This window comes from Micromys minutus (assembly GCF_963924665.1).
Source record: "Micromys minutus genome assembly, chromosome: 24".
Taxonomy (NCBI): domain Eukaryota; kingdom Metazoa; phylum Chordata; class Mammalia; order Rodentia; family Muridae; genus Micromys; species Micromys minutus.
This window is the reverse complement of record NC_137959.1, coordinates 45,261,144-45,281,143: the sequence shown is the minus strand read 5'-3', so window position 1 is coordinate 45,281,143 and position 20,000 is coordinate 45,261,144. Positions and strand designations below refer to the sequence as shown.

General features: G+C 50.3%; 1 protein-coding gene across 1 annotated transcript in view; it reads right to left on the bottom strand.

Annotated features, from left to right (window-relative positions):
- SPIRE2 (spire type actin nucleation factor 2) overlaps positions 1-20,000 on the bottom strand; it is a gene marked incomplete at both ends in the record, with an annotated part of 37,027 nt that overhangs the window by 2,852 nt on the left and 14,175 nt on the right. Inside the window, 11 exons of the mRNA XM_080937155.1 lie at positions 36-63; positions 3,162-3,229; positions 3,379-3,513; positions 5,750-5,865; positions 7,356-7,545; positions 8,157-8,326; positions 9,129-9,252; positions 9,605-9,691; positions 10,289-10,453; positions 10,541-10,621; positions 12,855-13,211. Of these exons, the coding sequence (XP_080793281.1) occupies positions 36-63; positions 3,162-3,229; positions 3,379-3,513; positions 5,750-5,865; positions 7,356-7,545; positions 8,157-8,326; positions 9,129-9,252; positions 9,605-9,691; positions 10,289-10,453; positions 10,541-10,621; positions 12,855-13,211 (1,521 nt within the window). The remainder of the gene's footprint in view (positions 1-35; positions 64-3,161; positions 3,230-3,378; positions 3,514-5,749; positions 5,866-7,355; positions 7,546-8,156; positions 8,327-9,128; positions 9,253-9,604; positions 9,692-10,288; positions 10,454-10,540; positions 10,622-12,854; positions 13,212-20,000) is intronic.

The following is a 20,000-nucleotide window of genomic DNA, read 5'->3' as shown; positions in this document are numbered from 1 at the left end:
TCACCAAGACCGGAAAGGTTCCCCATAATCCTCACCTTTACGCTACAGGAAGTGCACACAGCTCTGGAAGGGGTAGAGAGAAACAAAGTCAGTGGTAAGGATGTGCAGGGAGGGAAAGCATCCTTCGCCCTCATACTCAGCTGGATACCAGTCCTTAAGTGCTTTCCTTTCATCTTACCCCATCTCCCTGGGATATTCATCCACCGGCCCCTGATCCCTCTCCGGAATGTCTGTATTTCTGGTGCCTTTCACCACAGAAGCACCATCTGAGTAGAAAGGCTTCAAGTCCAATTTTACACAAGTATGATGTCCGATTTTATACAGCAGTTAGTATTTTTAAAAATTCCCATACCCAACTTCAGAAGTAAACGACTGCCCAGTGCAGTGGCCCAGACCTCTGACTCCAGCACTGAGGCTTGAGGCTATCCTAGCTACATAGTGAATTTGAGGCTATCCTGAGCTACAAAGTGAGGCCCTGTCTCTCATTAAAGAGATAACAATTCCTTCTTGTAAAAATTCAACCCTAAATTTAGATAACCGCTCTGTAGACTGCTTCAGGCACATAGCAATAAAGCATACATGATTCGTTACATTGAGATGTACAAACTATTCTATAAACGTACCACGGGCTCTTCTCCATATTAACAAAGGTTGTCAAAATTCCTTTTCTAAAACAATGAACCGTGTTCCTGGGAAGGATGTCCTATAATTAATTTCCAATCAATAAATCCCTAGGTTGGGGCTGGGAGCATGGTTCAATAGTAGAGTACATGCTCATAGAACATGTTTTGTATGAACTGAGTGTTGCAGGGTTTTGAGTTTTGTTTTCTCAGTTTTCTTGGACAAGGTTTCTCTGTGTATCCCTGGCTGTCCTGGAACCCAGAGATCCGCTGCCTCTGCAGTGCTGGGGTTTAAGGTGTGAGCCACCTCTACCCAGCTATAAGCTTTAACAATTTATTTATTTATTTATATGTGTGTGAGTATTTTGTCTGCATGTATGTTAATGTGTCCCGCACATTTGCCTGGTGTCTGGATGAAGGTCATCAGATCCCTTGGAACTGGAGTTCTGAAGGACTGTGAGCCACTGTGTGGGTACTAGGATCCAAACCACGGTCCTCTAAGAGCAGCAAGTACTCTCAACTGCGGAGCCATCTCTCCAGTGCCCCCATTTACCCCTTTAAAGACAGAGTCTCAAGCAGTGCTTAGCGGCCTCACACTCAATGTATAGCCAAGAATGACCATGAATTCCTGATCCTCCTTCCTCTACCTCCAAATGCTAAGGTTACAGGTATATATCACCATGCTCAGCTTGAACAAAATACTGAGACTTATTTTCTGGTCCAAGATAATAACCTTGGTAAATGTCCCACATACAGTTCACAAAAATGTGCAGTCAGCTGCTCTTGGGTGGAACATTTTCCAGCACACGCTGTCCAAATCTCCTGTTTCCTTCCGTCTGTTGGTTTTATTGATTATTGAGCGAGAAACGCTGAGATCACTAAGTATGAGCATGCACTTACTTCACCTAACAGCCGCACTATCTGTGCTGCTTGTACTGGGAACCTGTTAGGATTATTAATGACAAAGATCATGTTTCTTTCTTAGGGAATGAACTGCTTTATCGCTTGTCTTGGCTCAAAAATTTACTTTCTTCATTGTCTTTGATTTTTGTTTGTTTGGTTGGTTTTTGTTTTGATTTGTGGGTTTTTTTTTTTTTTTTTTTTTTTTTTTTTTTTTTGAGATAGGATTTGATCTCAGATTCTTGCCAGTCCTCCTGTCCCCGATTCCTGAGTTCCAGGATTACATTTATGAGCCACTGTTCCTTGGCTCTGGGTTTTGCTTTTTTATTCAAACTCAGAAACTGTACAACTCAGGCATGCCCAGACCTTTTAAAACAATTTAACCTTCATTTTTATTTTGTGTGTATGGTGTCTGCCTGCAGTGCTTGCAGTGGTCAGACGATGCCCTGGGACAGTTGCTAGTGGCCTCATGAGAGCTGGGAATCAAACCCGGATCCTCTGCAAAAGCAGCAGCGTGAGCTCTTAACTACTGACGCGTCTCTCCGGCTCGCGTGTTCAACTTATCTACATCGTCATCTATAAAGTTTACACTTCAGTTAAAAAAACAAAAGCTCTACTTTGTGATGTGAATTTACAGTTTTTGTATTGGATGGCATTCATGACTGTCCTCCACAGCATGTTGGCATGTGACAGGTTAGGAAAGCCAGCACAGTCTACATTTTAATTGGGTTATTTAGGCCATTTACAGCTAATGTAGTAGAGAGTTGCGTTTATGGTTATCATCTTGCTATTTTCAAACATATGTTTGCTCCTTTTTTCATTTTCTGCTCTCTTTTGAACTAATGGAGTTCTTAAATATGTTTTCTTTTACTTCAGGCTAGTCTCAAATTCATGATCCCCCCTTTTCAGGTTCTGGAGTGCTGGGATTACAAGCACGTGACTGCTCCGTGCACAAGTGCATCCTTAAAACAGATCTCCAGGCCTCTCTGTGCCACTCTCTCCTCTCCCACCCCTTTTCTAAGATCTCCAGATGCTCTGGCCTCCTACCCCAGGTCCAGCTGGTGAAGAGAAGCATCCCCAGGCCAGCAAAAGCTCCTTTGTCTGCTTTTGACTGCTGCTTGACACCCAGTCTTAAGGCCTATTGAACATATCCTTTGTTTAATTGTTTGGGGCTGTTTCATCTAGAAAGTGGCTGTTGCCCCATCTTGGCTAAACATTGGTGCCCCTTCACTATTTAAATTTAACCGAAGCCAAATGCCTAAGCACATGCCTTTAGTCCCAGCTCTTTGGAGGCAAAAGCAGGCAGACCTCTATAGGTTCCTACCCTGGTCTACATAGTGAAGTTTAGGCTAGCCAAGGCTACATAGTGAAACACTGTCTCAAAAAATAAAACAAACAACAAAAAACAACCAAGCAAACAAAAATAAGTAAATTTAACCTTAGGTCTGGTGGCACTAACCTATGTTGAAGCAGGCAAATCAGATCATGTTTGAGGCCAGTCTGGGGTACACAGTAAGGCCCTGTCTCAGAGAGAGACAGAGACAGAGAGACACAGACAGAGGCAGAGAAAAGGGAAACACTGAATTGGCTGGATGTGGCGGAACATGCCCTTCGTTAGTCTGTCTGCTGACAGAAGCTCACCTCTTGCAGAAGAGGCAGGTAGGTGGCCAGGAAAATAAGGGAAACTTGGCTCGGCAGCAGCAGCAAATCTGTAGGGAGAGGCTGGTTAGAGCAGAGCTGTGTGAAGCCACCGGAGCTAGGCGCAGTCCCAACAAGTAATTGCCTTGGGGCTTCTACCCAAGCACCCAGTGAGACTCGGAATAGCTTCCGCCCTGCACCCAGGGCGCCCAAGTCTTACCTTCCCCCTCTTAAGGCTGCTGAAGAGCTCCTTGTCCTGCAGAAACTTCTCCATCTCAGCCTTCACCAGCACCCTCCGCACATCTACCACCTCTTCCACTGTTAGCGCCAGGCTCTCCACAGGGTGGCTGAATTCCTGGGGGTGAGGGGTAGGGTCCTGCTTGCTCAACACCCTGGAGATCCCACAGTTACCCGGTCTGAGTCCAAACAACCTGGCAACTTAAGGGGCTGGATCTGCTTCAAGGAGGCCCTGCTATTGTAGTAAGTAAGGTTCTCCAACCCATGGCCCCAGGACTCGATTCTCATTAACCTCATCCATGCCAGAAAAACTCCATCCCGCTTACAAATGCATTGGCTCCACCCTTCCTTCTCCCTGGAAGCCTTGACCTCTGAATCTTCCAACCCTCTTCTCCCCTGATCTGTACTGATCCCGGGAGCCCTGGGTGTCCTCTGCCTGACTGACTCCAAGTGTGCTCTTCTGTACCCAAGCAGGACATCTTCCCTGACTGGTGAGGGCGTTATGAGTGAGTTATCCTGGTCTAACATAAAGCTCATCGGTAGATCTTCTAAGCCTACTTTTCCTGTAAAGTGGGGTTGTTTCAGCTCCCTCGAGGCAATACAACATATAATTTTCAACGTAGTGCCAGGCACACACAACTCAAAATGCTAGTTGTGGTTCATGGGGGTAGGGTGGGGACCAGCATATGACATGCCACAAGGGTGGAAAGTGGGTGCCTTTTCTCAGCTGTGCAGCAGGTAACCCTGAGCGGGGCTTGTTAGTCCTGGAACAGCATCAGGAGTTTCTGACGCTCCCCCTGGTCTGAAGCATCAGGACTTCCCGTGGTCGGGAGCTGCCACCTCCCCAGGACCCAGGCAGGCTCTTCGGATTTTAATAGCCTGCCTTTCAGAAAGTACCTTTTGAGATCTCAGAACTGAAAAGCCACTATGGGACTCGTGGAATTTTAAAACATGCTCTTCCCTCCCTTGAACAAGAAATGGGCCTGAGTTTTCCAGTCCTAAGAAATGACTACACAGCTCGCTGGACAATGAATGCACACACCCTTAGTACCAGCACTCAGGAGCAAGAGGTGGACCGAGATCTGTGAGTTCAAGGCCAGCCTGATCTATAGCATGACTTCCGGGACAGCCAAGGCTACACAGAGAAACTGCCTCAAAAGAAAAAAAGACAAAGAAATGGCTACACTTGGTTCATAGTGACACTATGTCATTGCTACTGTCACTTGGTCTTAAAATATGCTGTGGCTTCCAGGTAGCATTGTATAAGGACTCTCCAGGTCATATGGCCTCCATGGAACTTGCAGGCCCTGTTTACATTCTACCTGAAATTTCAGGGAGACCCTACCCATGATCCCCTCTATTGCTTCTGAGGTGGAAGCAGGGAATAAGCTTGAGACTAGCCTGGGCTACATGCTTTGTTAGAGGCCAACCTGGGCTACATAAATTTGCTCCAGGAAAGCCTGAGGTACAATGTATTTTTTAGTGAGCCACCGTGTGGTTGCTGGGATTTGAACTTGGGACCCCTGGAAGAGCAGTTAGTGCTCTTAACCACTGAGTCATCTCTCCAGCCCAGGCATCACCTTTCAACTAGAAATAATTAAGGGGGCGGAGCGATGGGTCGGTGGTTAGCATCACTTACTGCTCTCTCAGAGGGACTCGGGTTCAGTCCCCGGCACCCCACTAACATCTACAGCTTCAGTCCCGGGAGATCTAATGCCTTGTGGCCTCAGCAGACACCAGGCATCCATGTGGCACACAGACATACATGCAGGCAAAACACTCATATGCATAAATAAATAAACCTTTAAAGTTAACGAGGCTGCCTCAAACTTGCATAGAGCTTATAACCGTCAAAGCACTCTAGCGTGACGTTTAATCAGAACCTCTGTGAGACAATAGTGCCAACCGTAGCTAGCCTTACTTTACACCCCGGTGCGAGCCTTGTGGGCCACCAGCCTTTATGTGTTACCCCATCTGATGAATGAAATCCCCGGCAGCAGTAACTGTTAGCTCTTCAAACAAACACAGAATCAGAGGAGCCAACACGTCAGAGTCCCAGTCACCAGCACGCTCTCCGAAACACTGTTCTGACCTCAAGTCTCACAGTCCTGACCCCAATGGAATGAAATAAACCACTATGGGCCTGAGGGTCCCCTGAAAGGCAATTCTCTGGGGTTGGGGTTGCAGTGCTAATGTGTACCAGCATGTGGCAGCAAAGAACAATCTCACCAGAATCAGACGCTGGACCCTGCTACCCTCAAGGCGGAACCCAGCCACATTGGAGGGTGTGAGCACAAGGAAAGGATGAAGTTGATGCTGAAGAGGCCACCCAGGCACCTTGTCCTGTCACTTACCAGCCACAGGTGTCTGGTATCTGGTGCAGAAGCCTCAGGCTCATCCACTGAGCTCAAGCTGCTGGGCAAGGCGGGGCTGCGGTGAGGCTGGGACTGGCCACTCACAGGACAGGGACCTGGAGGGAGAACACAGGCCCATGAACACACTGGCAGGAAGTGCTGTGCCAAGTGGACAATGGGGACAGCGTGTGTGTCCCAGTGGGGATGGCGCACAAGCTAAAAGTCAAGCAAAGAGCTGGAGAGTTGGCTCAGGAGTTCTTGCAGGGGAACAGAGTTCAATTCCCAACACCTACATGGTGACTCACAACCATCTGTTCCAGGGGATCCAACACCCTCCTCTGACCTCAGCAGGTACCCAGCAACCATGTGTACCAGGCACATTTACATGCACATATACATGCACATGGCACACACACATACTAGCAAAACAATCATAAGATAAAAACGTTTTAAAATTAATTTTAAAAATATGTAAGGAAGCTGAACATTCCTCCAGGGCTTTCAGATCCTGGTATCAAAATACGCGCTACAAAGTTTCACACAGTGCGGAGTGAACACTGGGTTCTGCTGATCAAGGTCATTGTACAGAACATGAGGCTAAACTTTAACCACTGAGACACAGGATTCCTTTAGAGATAAAAACTCACAGGGCATCACCGCTTGATTTGACATGGCTACATACACTTCTGCTATGCTAAACTAACTTTTGGCCTTGCCAAGATCCTTTGGGTTGTTTGGTTATGTTCTCAGGACCCTGGACCCATTTCTAACACTGACCACTCCTGGGTAAGTCCAGCCATTAATTGACAGGACTAACCCCGTGGAACCAGGCCAGTGTGTCTGCTTCTAGCTTGAGTCCTCTGGTGGGGACAGGGGCTGGTGGCAAGGCAGATACTTCAAGAGCCACCGAAGAAAGGAATAAAGTGTTGGGCCAGCTTTCTCCTGCTGTACCTCAGGATGGGGATGATAAATATCTCTGGCTAACAGAGCTGTGGGAATTTGAATTCTTTAAAAAGATTTACTTTACTTTGTTCTTTTTTTTTTTTTTTCCTTTTCTCTTCTCTTCAAGACAGGGTTTCTCTGTGTAATCTTGGCTCTCCTCAAATTACCTGTGTAGACCAGGCTGTCCCAGAAGTCAAGATTCCCCCACCACTGATTCCCAGCGCCAGGATTAAAGGTGTGCCCAGCTGTGCCTGGCCTTACTTACTTATGTGTGTGAATGAATGCGTGTGCCCAACGAGTGTGCCTGCTGCTACAGAGGCCAGAAGAGGGTGTTGGATTCATCATAACTAGAAGATGGTAGGAGTAATGTGGGAGCTGGGATTCGAACCCCCTTTCTTTGCAAGAGCGTCCAGTGTTCTTAAACACAAAGCCATCTCTCCATCCTTCAAGGATCTAAGTGCTTCAGAAAATGTTTTGCAATAAATATGGGTTGGTTAGTCGCAAGGGTGCCTGCTTTTAGGCGGTGACAGGCTGTGTGCTCTCCCTGCAGGGCACAGCGCCAACCTTGGGTACTTCCTGCTCACAGAAGTCGTGAGATTGAGGCTTCAACAAAGTTTATGGAATGAACATGAGAAAAGCAGGTGCCGGAAAAGGCAATATTTACCCTGGTCTCGGGTGCTGGGCCTCCAGGAGTGCATGCTGCCTGCTCTGGCCCGAGGTGGCTCTGTGCCCCCTGGGGGCTGAGCGGCTGACTGAAGGCCAGATACCATCTCACTCCGAAGCTGAGCCAGGTCATGTTCCGAAAAAGAGCGATCTCGCTTTAGTGACACCTCTCCACATGGGGACTCTTCTTCCTGAAAGAACATCAGGCACAGCCTTCTCCTGACCACTGCTCCTCCTGACCACTGCCCCCCCTGAACACTGTCCCCCCACTGCTCCTCCTGACCACTGCCCCCCCGACCACTGCCCCTCCTGACCACTGCCCCACCTCCAGTTCTGACCACTTTCTACATATCCTCTTGCTAATCCTTGGACCAAGGCAGTGAATCCAGGGCGCTAACTGATCCCACTGAGGCCCTAGGCTGTCTTCTATACACCACTAGCCCTCTGGTCTTTAGGATGGCTCAGAGCAAGTGTCTCAATAATCAGACCATTCTCTGAGGTCCTCTGCCATCCTAGGGGCCAGGGAGCCTCCCTGGGACCAGCTTCTCACAGCACCTGAGGCTATTCAAGCTACTCATCTGGCTACAAGGAAACAGCTTCCACTTTAGGATGTATGCTTGTGGTTGTTCAGAGGGCTCTGTCCCTCTGATCCAAGGGTACTTCTGAGCTGGAAAAGCTAGGGAAGGGGCTACCTGCCACCCATGGTTAGAGGATACCTACTCAGCTGACCAAAGACCCCTGTCCTGCTAAGCCTTTCCCAGCCCAGTCAGCGTGATCTTTTGAAGAATCTCTATTCTCTGACCTCAGACGTGTTCATTTCTTCCATCTCTGCTAAGGTGGGGGCTTTAAGCAGGACCCGGGGCCGTGGACGCTGACTCCCACTCCCGGCATCTGTGACAGAGAGGTTGATGCAGGAAGTGGACTTGATGTCGCCAGAGTAGGCATTGAGGATGCAGGGTAGAGAACCAAACCCTGAAGGCAAGAAAAGACAAGGCAGGGGTGGACGGTGAGTGGAGAGGAAGTCAGCGCAGGGGTGGACAGTGAGCCTGAGGCCAACCTGGTCTATACAGCATTCCAGGCCGGCTAGGACTACACAAGGAGGACCCCCCCCAACTCCACATCTCAAAGAAAAGAAAGAATAGATGTTGAACTGGGGGGTGGGGGGAGGCAAGAAAGACAAGGCAGCGGATGCTAAGGAAGACAAGTCTCCCCGGGCAGGGGTAGACGCCGAGCAGAGGATGAGGCGGGTGGACGATCAGGGGCCGACATGGACATGAACAGCTTCATGAGCACCACTTGGCTTAATTCTCTGTTTAGAAGGGGACCTAAATGCTGGTCATCCATCAACAATGGGACACTCTGGCCCACAGAGTCTCCCAAAGGCCCCGCAGAAGCAGGGTTGAACTCACCAGCCTCATTTTGCAAGAAAGACCAGGTCTCAGATATCCAAATGCACACCTGGCTTCCAGTCACTTAGAAACTTGGCTTTTATTTTATTTGCCTCTCAGATGTTGAGATTTGCCATCCATTATAACAACACAAAAAGGCAAAATCAGCTCAGTGCCCAGAGCGCAAGATTAATTCACTTTTACAGGCCTCTGGTTAAAACTTCACAGATTTACAACAACAACAAAGGTCTACAAATAAAATAAAATAAACTTAAGGAACTCTGAGGGCCAAAAACTGTCCCGAGATTTGATATGTGGCCCCAGCTAGGTCTACAGGGTGGGGGGAATGTCTTCTCTCCCATCATGCACCCTGTCCCCTTGCTCACCACGGCCTCCCAAGTGCTGGGCCCCTACAGGACGAAGCCTCCGCTCCTGCTTGATTTCCTCCAGGATCTTCTCATGCAGTGTTCTTTGCTTCTGTGGCACAGGGCGAAGTCGTCTCTCCGACACCTGCCACCAACATGACACACTAAGTGGGGGGCAGGAGGTGACATGGGTCCGCTCTAGGCAAACGCTGGAGTGGTCTGGGAGACTCGGTGCTGCCTCTCAGTAACCCAGAAAGAAGTACCAAGGAAGCGTTGTGCACACTTGGTGTAGGGTGTAAATGTCCCAAAATTCTCCCCAAGAGGAAGAAGATATAAACTGAAAAGCCCTATGCTAAGGATCATGCCCAACCTTCCAGCTAACAGGCAGAAGAGCCTTCAATGGCGTCCCTCAGAAAGCAGGTGCACTAAGACACCTCCCAGGTTGGTCGGAAGAGAGCAGCAGGCCCCAGGACATCCAGAGAAACTGTGGAGCTCACCTGCTTCAGTGGAGGCCGCGAACGGATGAAGTCCAGGATGAGCTCGTGTGCGTCTTTCTTCACTCTGGGAGGGATGTCCCCATCAACCTGCCGGGAGGAGCAGGGCTACCCTGAGCTTGCAAGAGCCAACTGCTGGTGTCAGGGTGACCAAGGTGGCTCACACAGCTCTGACTACAGCCTGGTCTTCATAGCCCACTTCCCTCCTATGGCCTCTGCTCCCAGGGACCCAGTTCTTCTCTTTTAGGTGAGTAGCAGATACCTGGGCACACGCAGCACTGGCTACAGCGGCCAAGGTGTAATGAGCCCTAAACTTAGCTGCCAGAGCTACTTGAACCAGAGCTTCTTCAGGAAATGGGGCTGTGGAGCCCATCCCATGGGTCATTTTAGGAATGGAATAAACTCCTTTGTATAAAATGTTAAAACTGATACCAATGTGCATAAGGCTCTGCACGTGTGTGTAAAATGTAAAAATGTGACCGGCTCTTAGGGCCCCTCCTGATCCTCACGAACCTTTTCTGTGCCCTAATTATACTGCGTTCCAGTACGACCAAGAGACGTAGAAACCAGCCCCATCTGCCTTATTCACATCTGCAGATGAGTGTCCAACTCTGGCACGAGGACAGGGATGGGGGCTGCTGAAGGGAACGGCAGGGCTGCTGCAGAGGACCACGGCCGGAGGCTCACCATGACCTTGCGGAGCTTGTAGTTTCTGGCGCGGATGTCCTGCATCAGCATCTCGAAGGGGGTGAGCTGGAACTCGGTGGGCAGCGGGTTGAACTCCTTCTCCTGCACCTTCTTCAGCTTTACCCCATGACGAAGCTCCCGCATGAGCTGGACCCACAGCCGGGCCTGACCGAGAGAAGGAAGCGGCCTCGGCTCTGGCACTCTTGGCCCTCCCAGCACGAACCCTTCTGTCCAGGAGGAGCCCCGCCTTACCCAGTCTGTGTGTCCCAGATGGTCAAGCTCGGCCAGCGGCTTCTCTGCCCGTGGCTCATCCTCCCCCAGCTTCTGCAGCATCTGGGAGCATATGGCTAGTTAGTGTGGAGGTGGCAGACGGGACAGCAGGGCCCTGCAAATCCCATCCAGCGAGGGGCACTTCCCTACCACGCGTCGACCACTTGGCCAGCTAAAAAAGAGGCATGAAGGTGCCTGACCCAGGCTTTGGGCCTTGGAAAGATCTGGAAAATGGTACCTTAGCTTTGGAATAGCACAGGAGATGTTTCATCTTCTCCCTGGTCATTTCTCTTAAACAGGGCCTAGTGAGAGCCTAATATCCACATGGCACTGGCTCCCACCTGATCTACGTGTCCCAGAGGGACGCTGTTCTGGGCAGGTGGTCGATGCAGAAGAGGAAGCCCTGTGTCCCTCCAGATCTCAGTTCACCCAGCACCTCAGGACACCCCAGCCAAGCCGTGAGTCCACCTATTCTCTTGGTGTGCTAGTGGCTGCTTCTCCGTGCATGGCCCACACTGGAGGTCACCAGGGACTAACGTCTCAGAAGCCATGCTCCCTCAGCCGCCGTTCTGAGTCTCAAGCTCAGCATCGAGTGGCAAATGTTAGGCTTCAAATAAGGGTAAACTGATGGTAGTCGGATGACAGGGTGAGCTGCCAGCCGGTCCCAGGAGGCAGTCCAGATATAAAGTGTTAACAGGATGGTGAGGGTCCGGGGAAGGCGCTGGACTTACTGCCTTAGGGGTTCTAGATCTAGGCAGCAGCCAGGAGCACCTGCTCTCACCAAGTCCTCCCTCTAGAGAAATGTCTACTCTTCAGAAGCTTCCAGCCGACAAGGACAGAGCCAGCTAGTCACCCTGGCTTTCACCCCAAGTTACTTGCCAACTGCCGTGAGACGCACTATTGTGTGGGATTCCTGGGGCAAAGGGCATGGAGAACAGCTCCCCCGTCCTACTGAGACTAGCTACACCTGACCCCGAGCACCTGCTTCTGGCTGAGGTGTGCCTGTCCGGAGCCCCACGTCTGCAGCAGCTCCTCTGTCTGTGTAAGGGTTTGATTTGAGCAACAGAACAGACCACCTGACAGCCACAGGGAACATAGTCAGAAAAGTGTCTCTGAGATGCCAGGGAGGTTTGGAGAGGGAAGGTGAGATTGGTACTGAGTCCTGGGAGCCAGGAGGAGAGCCTCCCCAGGTTGGCATGTGGTAGTTATAAGAGAACCAATGGGCTCAAGCTGGATCCCAGACTCCATTACTCCAACACCTCTCAGAGCCCATGCAGGCTCCAGAGGGTCAGGATGCTAGCTGTGACCCCTCTAGGGTACAGAAAGAGCGATCCAGCAAAAAGGGGCGAGGTGGAATCACAGATCAGCTCACTTCTCCCTGAGCTTCTACCTAGGCAAGACCAAAGGACGGGAACCTCCCAACATCTGCCAAGTCCCCTTCATCAGTGAAATGTTGAGGGGGGCCCAGGACAGTCTACTTCACAGAAAAAAAAAAAAAAAAGGTCCTCTTCAAGCAGTAGCAACCTCTTCAAGGACGAATGGAGAGAGTCAGAAGGTGTCAAGCCCTAACGCTGGGTTATGGAAGTCAGGACAACCTAGAGGCTCTACCTCAGGAACCCACCGCATTCTAGGCAGGCCCCGGCACTGGGATCAGGGGCCCTAACATTTTTAAGACGGGGACCACCAGAGGATGAAGTAGGACTTTGGCCAGCACAGCAAATGTCCTGAAGGGGTTCTCTCACCTACCCACCCCCAAATCTCCAAGCTCATGGGCCTGACTGTATGCTTCTGCAAGGGAAGAAATAGCCACTTCATGTGTTTTTAGCATCCCATTTTCCAAAGGAATGGGGGCTTGGAGAGCCCAGCCAGTAAGCAGATCTCCCTCTCTTGCAGAGCCAAAAGTGAGGTCTGGGAGGGTAATGGCCAATTTAGAGGAAACAGGAGAGATATGGTGAGAATAAAGGCTAGAGCCATTTCTGATCCCCTTCTCTGAAAACCCGGGGGAAAGAAGGCACACGGTTAAAAATGTCTGAACATTTAGGACAGTGCCCAGCTTGGGGGAGGGACAAAGTTACAGTTATTCCTGGGAAGGTACAGTCAGGCACCAAGGATCTCCCCCCCCCCCCCCCGCCCCGCTGGAGGAACAAGGACAGGCCCCATCACCTTCTTACTCCCATCCCCACCAGACTTGTACGCCCACCTCCCATCCATCTCCTTCCGTCCCGCCCAGCCCCGGCCTCGACCCCTCCCCCATTCGGTCCAGCAGCAGCCCCAACCACTTGTAACCACTGCTCACCTCTTTGGCCTCCCTCACCCGGGCCAGGAAGGCACGGAGCTCCAGTGTCTCTACGAAGAGAGCTCGGCACACTGCCTGGTAGTGGGCCTGCGCTCCGTGGGGGTCGGTCAGGCGCGAGGCACACAGCCGCATGGCCTGGGCAAAGGTGCGGACGGCTCGGGGGCCGCCCTCGGCCTCCTCCTCCTCTTCCGGACCCCCGTAGCCCTCATCCGCTGCCCCGCAGCTGCTGTCTTCGCAGTCGCTGTTTGCCATGAGGTCGATGAGCCTCTCCAGCTGCGGGCTGAGTTCTCGCTCCTCATTCTCATCTAATCCCCAGTCCAGCGCACGGTAGATGGCAAAGCCCAGTGACTGCACCATCTAAGGGACAAAGGTGTCATAAGGTCACCAGAGACATTCTGAGCCACAAGGGCACCGGAGCCCACGACCAGCAGCACCCACCACCACAAGACCAATTAGAAACCAGACAGAATGAGAGGCAGAGAGAAAAGATCTCAGCGACGCTTTGCCACAGGGGAATCATCATGGTACAAACAAACCACAGACCACTGTTAAAAAGGCGTTTCCCCAAACAGCACAGTCGCTTTAGAAAACAGGAAAATTCCTACCAATATACACCGGTATGGGCTCCAGCACCCTCCCCTTCCAGATATTTAGCCCAGAGAAATGGGAAAGTATATCCACACAAGACTTGCTTATAATCTAGTCATGTGTTCTTCCTAGCAGGGACAAGGTGGCATGTGCCCACAGTGGGGCGCTGTAACCCCGGGAGCAGACAAACACACACCACAGATCAAATGAAAAGCCTTTATATGTCGCGCTCCCATGAGCTCGACTCTAAGGAAGCTGAGCCTATCCACTTCCGCTGAAAAGTTAGCGGCTTTCTGAGCCGGGGCCCAGTTGGGATGGGAAGGCTCCTGATGCCTTTTACGTAAAAGGGTGCTGATTGCATAGTATACATGTCCCCCAAAAACACAGTTAGGAAAGAGGTGATCTGAATGAGCGCTAGCGTCTCATGTCATGTGACAGTGTGGCGGAAATCAGAGAGGAAGGTCAGCTGGCTCCCACTGCCACTGTGATAGCTACTGAAGTTTGAGGTCTGGGGGTTTTGTCTCCCAGTGCTGGGTATCGAACCCAGGCCTTCACACATGTGAGCGTGCTCGACTACTACAGTGCTCCCAGCCCCAGCGATGAATTCTTAGACGCCGGCCCCCTCACGCTCACACACAAAGGCCCATGTGTGAAAGCTTTAGTCCTCAGCTTGCTCCCATGGGGGATTGCTGGAACTTTTCAGCGATGGGCCTGCTGCGCATGGCTGGGCACACCCGCAATTCCAGCATCCGGGAGGCAGAGTCAGGCAGACCTCTGCGAGTTCTAGGCTAACCTGGGCTACGGAGTGAGACCCTGTCAAAAATAAAGAGGTGGGGTTGAGTGGGGGCGTATTCCTCTCACTGAAGGCAGAGCCTGGGAGTAACTGTGGCCTCCAATGTTTTTATACCCAGCTAAGAGATAAGCAGTCTTCTCCATGAAGCCCTGCCCCAGAACCTTACATCACCACAGGCCCAGAGGAGAAGAACTAAGTGGCCATGAACTAAAGCTTCTGAAATCGTGAACTGAAATAAATCTTCCCCTGCTTTGTGGAGGCCTGAACCAGACCCATGTGGAATACTGAGTAAGCATTCTACCACTGAGCCACACTGCCTCCCAAATCTTCCCTTTCTGATTTATCTGAGGAGTTTGTTATAGTAACAGCCAGCCCGAATCACTGTGAAAACAGTTTGACATGTGTACTCACAAAGAAATTACGCCATGCTGGGCTGTCCTGGAATTCACTATGCAGACCAAGTTGGCCTCGAACCCACAGGGATCCACCTGCCTGACTGGCACCTGACTACATTCTTTTAATGTATATGAGTGTTCTGTCCAGATGTATGTGCACCAGGTATGCTACTAATGTTCTCTGATGCAAAGACGGAGTTACCGAGAGCTGTGAGCTGTCAGGTGTGTGAGCTGTCACGTGTGTGCTAGGAATTGAACCCAGGTCCTCTGAAAAACAAAAACAAAACAAAACAAAAAAAACAAAAAAAAAAAAAAAACAAAAACAAGGGTTCTTACCCACTGAGCCAAGTCTCTCCCACTATTTTTCTTTTTGTGTTTTAAATCAATTAATTTATTTTATTTTTATGTGTGTTGATTGTTTTGCCTGCACGTACCTCTGTGCACCACACACATGCAGTAGTAGCCTCAGAGGCCAAAAGAGGATGTGGGATCCCCTAGAACTGGGGTTATAGACGGTTTGTGAGCAGCCATGTGGGTGCTGAGAACTGAACCAAGGTCCTCTGGAAGAGCCGGCCCTGCTGTTAGCTGAGAAGCCCTCTCTCCAGGCTCTCTCTTTATGTCTGTTTTTTGAGGTTGTAACTCATGTAGCTTAGGATAGCCTAGTCTTCCTGACCCTCCAGTGCCTTTGAGACAGGTATCTATGTAGCTCTGGCTGGCCTCAAACTCATGACCCTCTTGCTTTAGCCTCTTTAGTGTTGAGATTGCAGCTGTGCTCCACACCACACCCAGCCGTGCTCCACCATCCACACCCAGCCTCACATCTTTGTATAGGAACATATAACTTTTCTTGAAATATACATTAGCCTGACCAAAGCAGGGAGAAAACAACCACACTTAGGGTACGTGACAGAGGGAGACAGCACAGAGGACATAGGGTCGGGACCTGGGGATTGATGAAACTCCCCGTGCGAGGCCTTGGTGCTTCAGTTGAGTGCATTTCCTGAAATTCTCCATAATACTTACCTTGAGACAAAGCTCTGCGGTGTAGCCGTGGCTAGCCTTGGAGTTCTAAGTTTTCTGTCTTAGCTTTCTAAAAGATTCTAGGCACGTGCCCCTGTGCCTTATAATAAGTCCTTTTAAATTTCTTTCGTTTTATTTTTATTTTATGTGTGTGGGTGTTTTGTGTGCTGGTAGTCTGTGAACCACACTCACGCAGTGCCTGTGGCAGCCAGAATAGCATGGCAGGTCCCTGGAGACTGGAGTTACAGACATCGCGAGCTGCCAGGTCAGTGCTGGGAATCAGACTCAGATCCTCTAGAGGAGCAGCCTGTGCTCTAACTGACGAGCCATCTCTCCAGCCTTGCTAGTTCTTTTTTTTTAAATCACATTAAGCATCTTTGAGGGTTTTCTGTAGAGTTCTGTTACCTCAGCATCTCTGTTTCATTTGGCAAGGAGCCTCACGGCTGCCTTCAGAGCCTTCAGTGGCCTGGGGATGGGGGCTGGGGAATGTTGTCTCAGGTTTGCCTCCAGACGCTGCCTGCGCCTTGATTCTCCGTGCCCATGTGACTACCCTCTTCAACAGTTAGGTTTGATCAGACATGGGAACACCAAAATGGGTGCTTGCCTATCTAAATACGTAGGAAAATAAAGAGTACCCCTAATCTGCCTAACATTTGGTCTTATGTTTCAAAAGACATCCATAAATCTGGCTGAGGTGGCACAGACTCGTGATCCTGGCATGTGAGGGGTTGAGGCAAGAAAATTCTGACCTTGAGGCCAGTCTGGCTTACAGAATGAAAGTCTGTCTCAAAACTAATAAATATAAATATAAGGTTTATAGGTACTCAGGAGGCAAAGGCAGGAAGAGTACAAGTTCAAAACCTGTCAGGACTACACTGTAAGTCTGAGGCCAGTCTGAGCAATTGAGTGAAATCCCATCTCAGAATAAAAAGACAAACTGAGGCTGGAAGATATTGTGTAGCACATGCAAGACCTGAGGATCAGTTTCCAGTACTACTGAATGAGTGGGTCCCATATTTCTCTATCTGGAGCTGGAGAGGTGGCTCAGTGGTTAGAGCACTGGCTGCTCTTTCAGAGGTCCTGAGTTCAGTTCCCAGTACTTGCACAATGGCTCACAAACGTCCATAACTCCAGTTCCAAAGGATCCAACACCCTCTTCTGACTGCCTCAGGCACCAGGTTTCCACAAAGTAAAATGACATACATGCAAGCAGGATAGACAGACAGACAGATACCAAAAAACACTTGTTTACACAAAGTAAATATTTGTTAAGAAAGGAAAGACTATCAAAGGCACACACACAAATAACAGCTGGACTATGTCAGACACTATCCTGGGCCTGTATAAAACTCCCCCTACCTGGGCTAGAGAGATGGCTCAGTGGTTAAGAACACTGACTGCTCTTCCAGAGGTCCTGAGTTCAATTCCCAGCAACCACATGGTGGCTCACAACCATCTGTAATGAGATCTGATGCCCTCTTCTGGTGTGTCTGAAGGTAGCTACAGTGTACTCACATACATGAAGTAAATAAATCTTAAAAACAAAAACAAAAAAAAGCCTCTCTTCCTACTACTGAACCTCACGACAACACATTGACACAACCTCCCATCTCATACACAGAGAGACAGAGGCATGGAGAGCTCGGGCCACTTCATCCCAGCTAGAGACCGGACAAGCTAGACCTGTCTGTGCTATGCTCTAAATTTTCTACACGCACCAGTGGTCTCTCCGCTCATTGCTGGCTAGCTGGGTATCCCAGGAAACCTGAGCCTGAGGCAGGCAGAGTAATAATAAGGTCTCTGGGTCCTACAGGGACATCTCAGAAGACACTGGAGCCTAAGGTACCTGGGGAAGGTAACCCTGGACTCAAAAAGACTGGTGGAAAGATGAAACCATATAGAGCAAAGCCTTGGCCCACCCCTGGGTGGCTTTCACTCTAGTTTTCTCTACCTTAAGCCTGTTAGAGTCATAGACCAGCTCCAGGGCACACCCATGAATGCAGAGAAAGAGGGAGGGCTTGGCACTAACATCTCCTGGCTGGTCACACCCGACAGGTGGAAGACGGAGGGTTTTAGCTATGGGAAACTGGAGACTTAAAGGACCATCTCAGGACCTCTCTTGGGTATAGCTATGGAAAGGGAGGGCTAGCAAAGGGGACAGAAACATGGAGAGCTCACACAGTAAATTCACTCGCTATAGAGGTAGATGCCAGGTAAGAGTGAGGTGCTTCAGGGCTCTGTGACGCTCAGCTATGTGGCACTGGCAGGGACTCCACAGTAAGACAGACTGAGAAGCGAGCCAGAAGCCCCCCTACCCACCCCAGCGCACACTGCAGAGAGTAAGCCAGTCTGTCCAGAGCGCTCTCCCTTTCCTGGTTGCTGGCCCACAGGAGCAGCAAGCCAGGGGAGGGGTTAAGTCCAGCCAAGCCTCTTATCTGATGGCTGCTTTGGTAAAAGATTTTCTGTGCCCCAACTCGCTGGAAACTTCCTCTGGAACACAGAGAATGCCTTCCATTAGGAGAGCCGGGCGGCTGGCCAGTCTCGGGACCTTCAGCCCAGCAGGTTCAAGCATGGTCATTGGCAGCAATTTTAGAGGGGCTGCCTGGCAGCTCGTGAAGCCCAAGAAGCCAGAATGGAGCTTAACAGTTGAGCGGCTCCCTCGCTGCATTTCTGGGGGACAGAGATTTTAGGTTCACATGTGGACTCCCCCGTCCAAAGTGCTTTGAAAGTACATTATGGTGTATGGCGGTAGGCATCCTCTTGGTGGCAGACAGCAGCCACACCCTGTGAACTCTGGGTAAGAAGGTTCAGCTGATGTCCCAGGCCAGCCCACCCGGACTCAAGGAAACCAACTCCCCAGGAGTTACAGCTGTGAGTACAGATAACCAACAGCCATGTGGCAACGCGGATGTCTTAGGAGCATGGCCGTCCCTCCCCCAGCTAACTATATACAAAAGTACATTTTCACAGAATTCATAAGCAAAGCTCAGCAGTGTGCTGAGGTGTGACATTCCAAGGTCGCAGGGCGTCTTGCCTCTTGTCTCACTGGCAGGAAGAACTATGTGGGCTGGTAAGATGTAGTACCAGACTCATATATTGGCACCTGCCTTTAATCCACCACTTGGGAGGCAGATGCAGGTGGATCTCTGTGAGTTCGAGGCCAAGTTGGTCTACATAGTGAGTTCCAGGAGAGCCAGAGCTAGGTAGAGAGACCCTGCCTCAGAAAAACCAAATAGACAAACAAATTAACTAAATGTAAGGAAGTATAATATTTTTCTTCTTGAGGAAAGGTCTAGGTTAGAGAAGAGGAGGAGGAAGGAGGATGAGGAGGGGGAGGGAAAGGAGGAGGGGAGGAGGAGGGGGAAGACAGGGAGGAGGAGGACAAGGAGGAGGAGGGGGAGGAGGGAGAGAAGGGGGAGGAGGGGGGAGGAGGGGGAGAACAGAGAGGAGGAGGGAGAGAAGGGGGAGGAGGAGGGAGAGAATGGGGAGGAGGAGGGGGAGGAAGAGGGAGAAAACAGGGAGGAAGAGGGGAGGAGCAGGCATACAGATTCTGAGCTGGCTTTGTTGCTGTCTTTATGTAACATGTGGAATCCCCTTGGTCTGTGCTTACCTCACCCTTGAAATGCTATCATGCTAAACACATAAATGCAAAGGTTTCCTCCCTCCCCCATCCCTTCATTATTTTCCCTCAAAGCATCAGTCTCCCAGGAAGCTGGAATTTCAGGTTTGGACCACTGCATACAGCCTTATAAATTATTTTATTAAAATTATACTGCGAAAGGCCACATTTCAAAGGAATAAAACATTGAGCAGGCCATGTGTATTGGAACCCCTTTCTAACACTGCTCTTTATTGGTCCCCAGAGGTCCCTTTTCATCCTAGGGCATAAGTGGCTTCCACTCTCGATTGCCTTTTGAGAAACAAGTAGAAGAAACAGGTGAGTATCACTCACTGAAAAAACAGAACTGAAACGAGGCAAAGGGCGGAGGAAAGCCAAGCAGGGTGGCGCACACCTGGGGAAACCGAGGCAGGAGCATCGGGAGTTCAAAGCCTCAGCCGGCTGCAGCTACAGCCAGTTCAAGCCGGTTCAGGCCAGTGCGAGTTACACAAAAACCATATAAAACAACAACAAAAATAAACATCAGACGCAGACCACTACCTCAAGACAACGGGTGGAGAAGCAAGGTTTGGTCATTGGCTGGTTTCCGTTTGCCCTGAACTCCACGTGGAAAAGCCTGTCAGCAGACCACATTGTTTTCCAGGGGCCCCGAGAGTGTGGTCAGCAGTACGGGCTCCCGTACTGATCCACTCCCAAACAGGGGAAGGGAACCAGCGTGCAGGGTTCTGAGC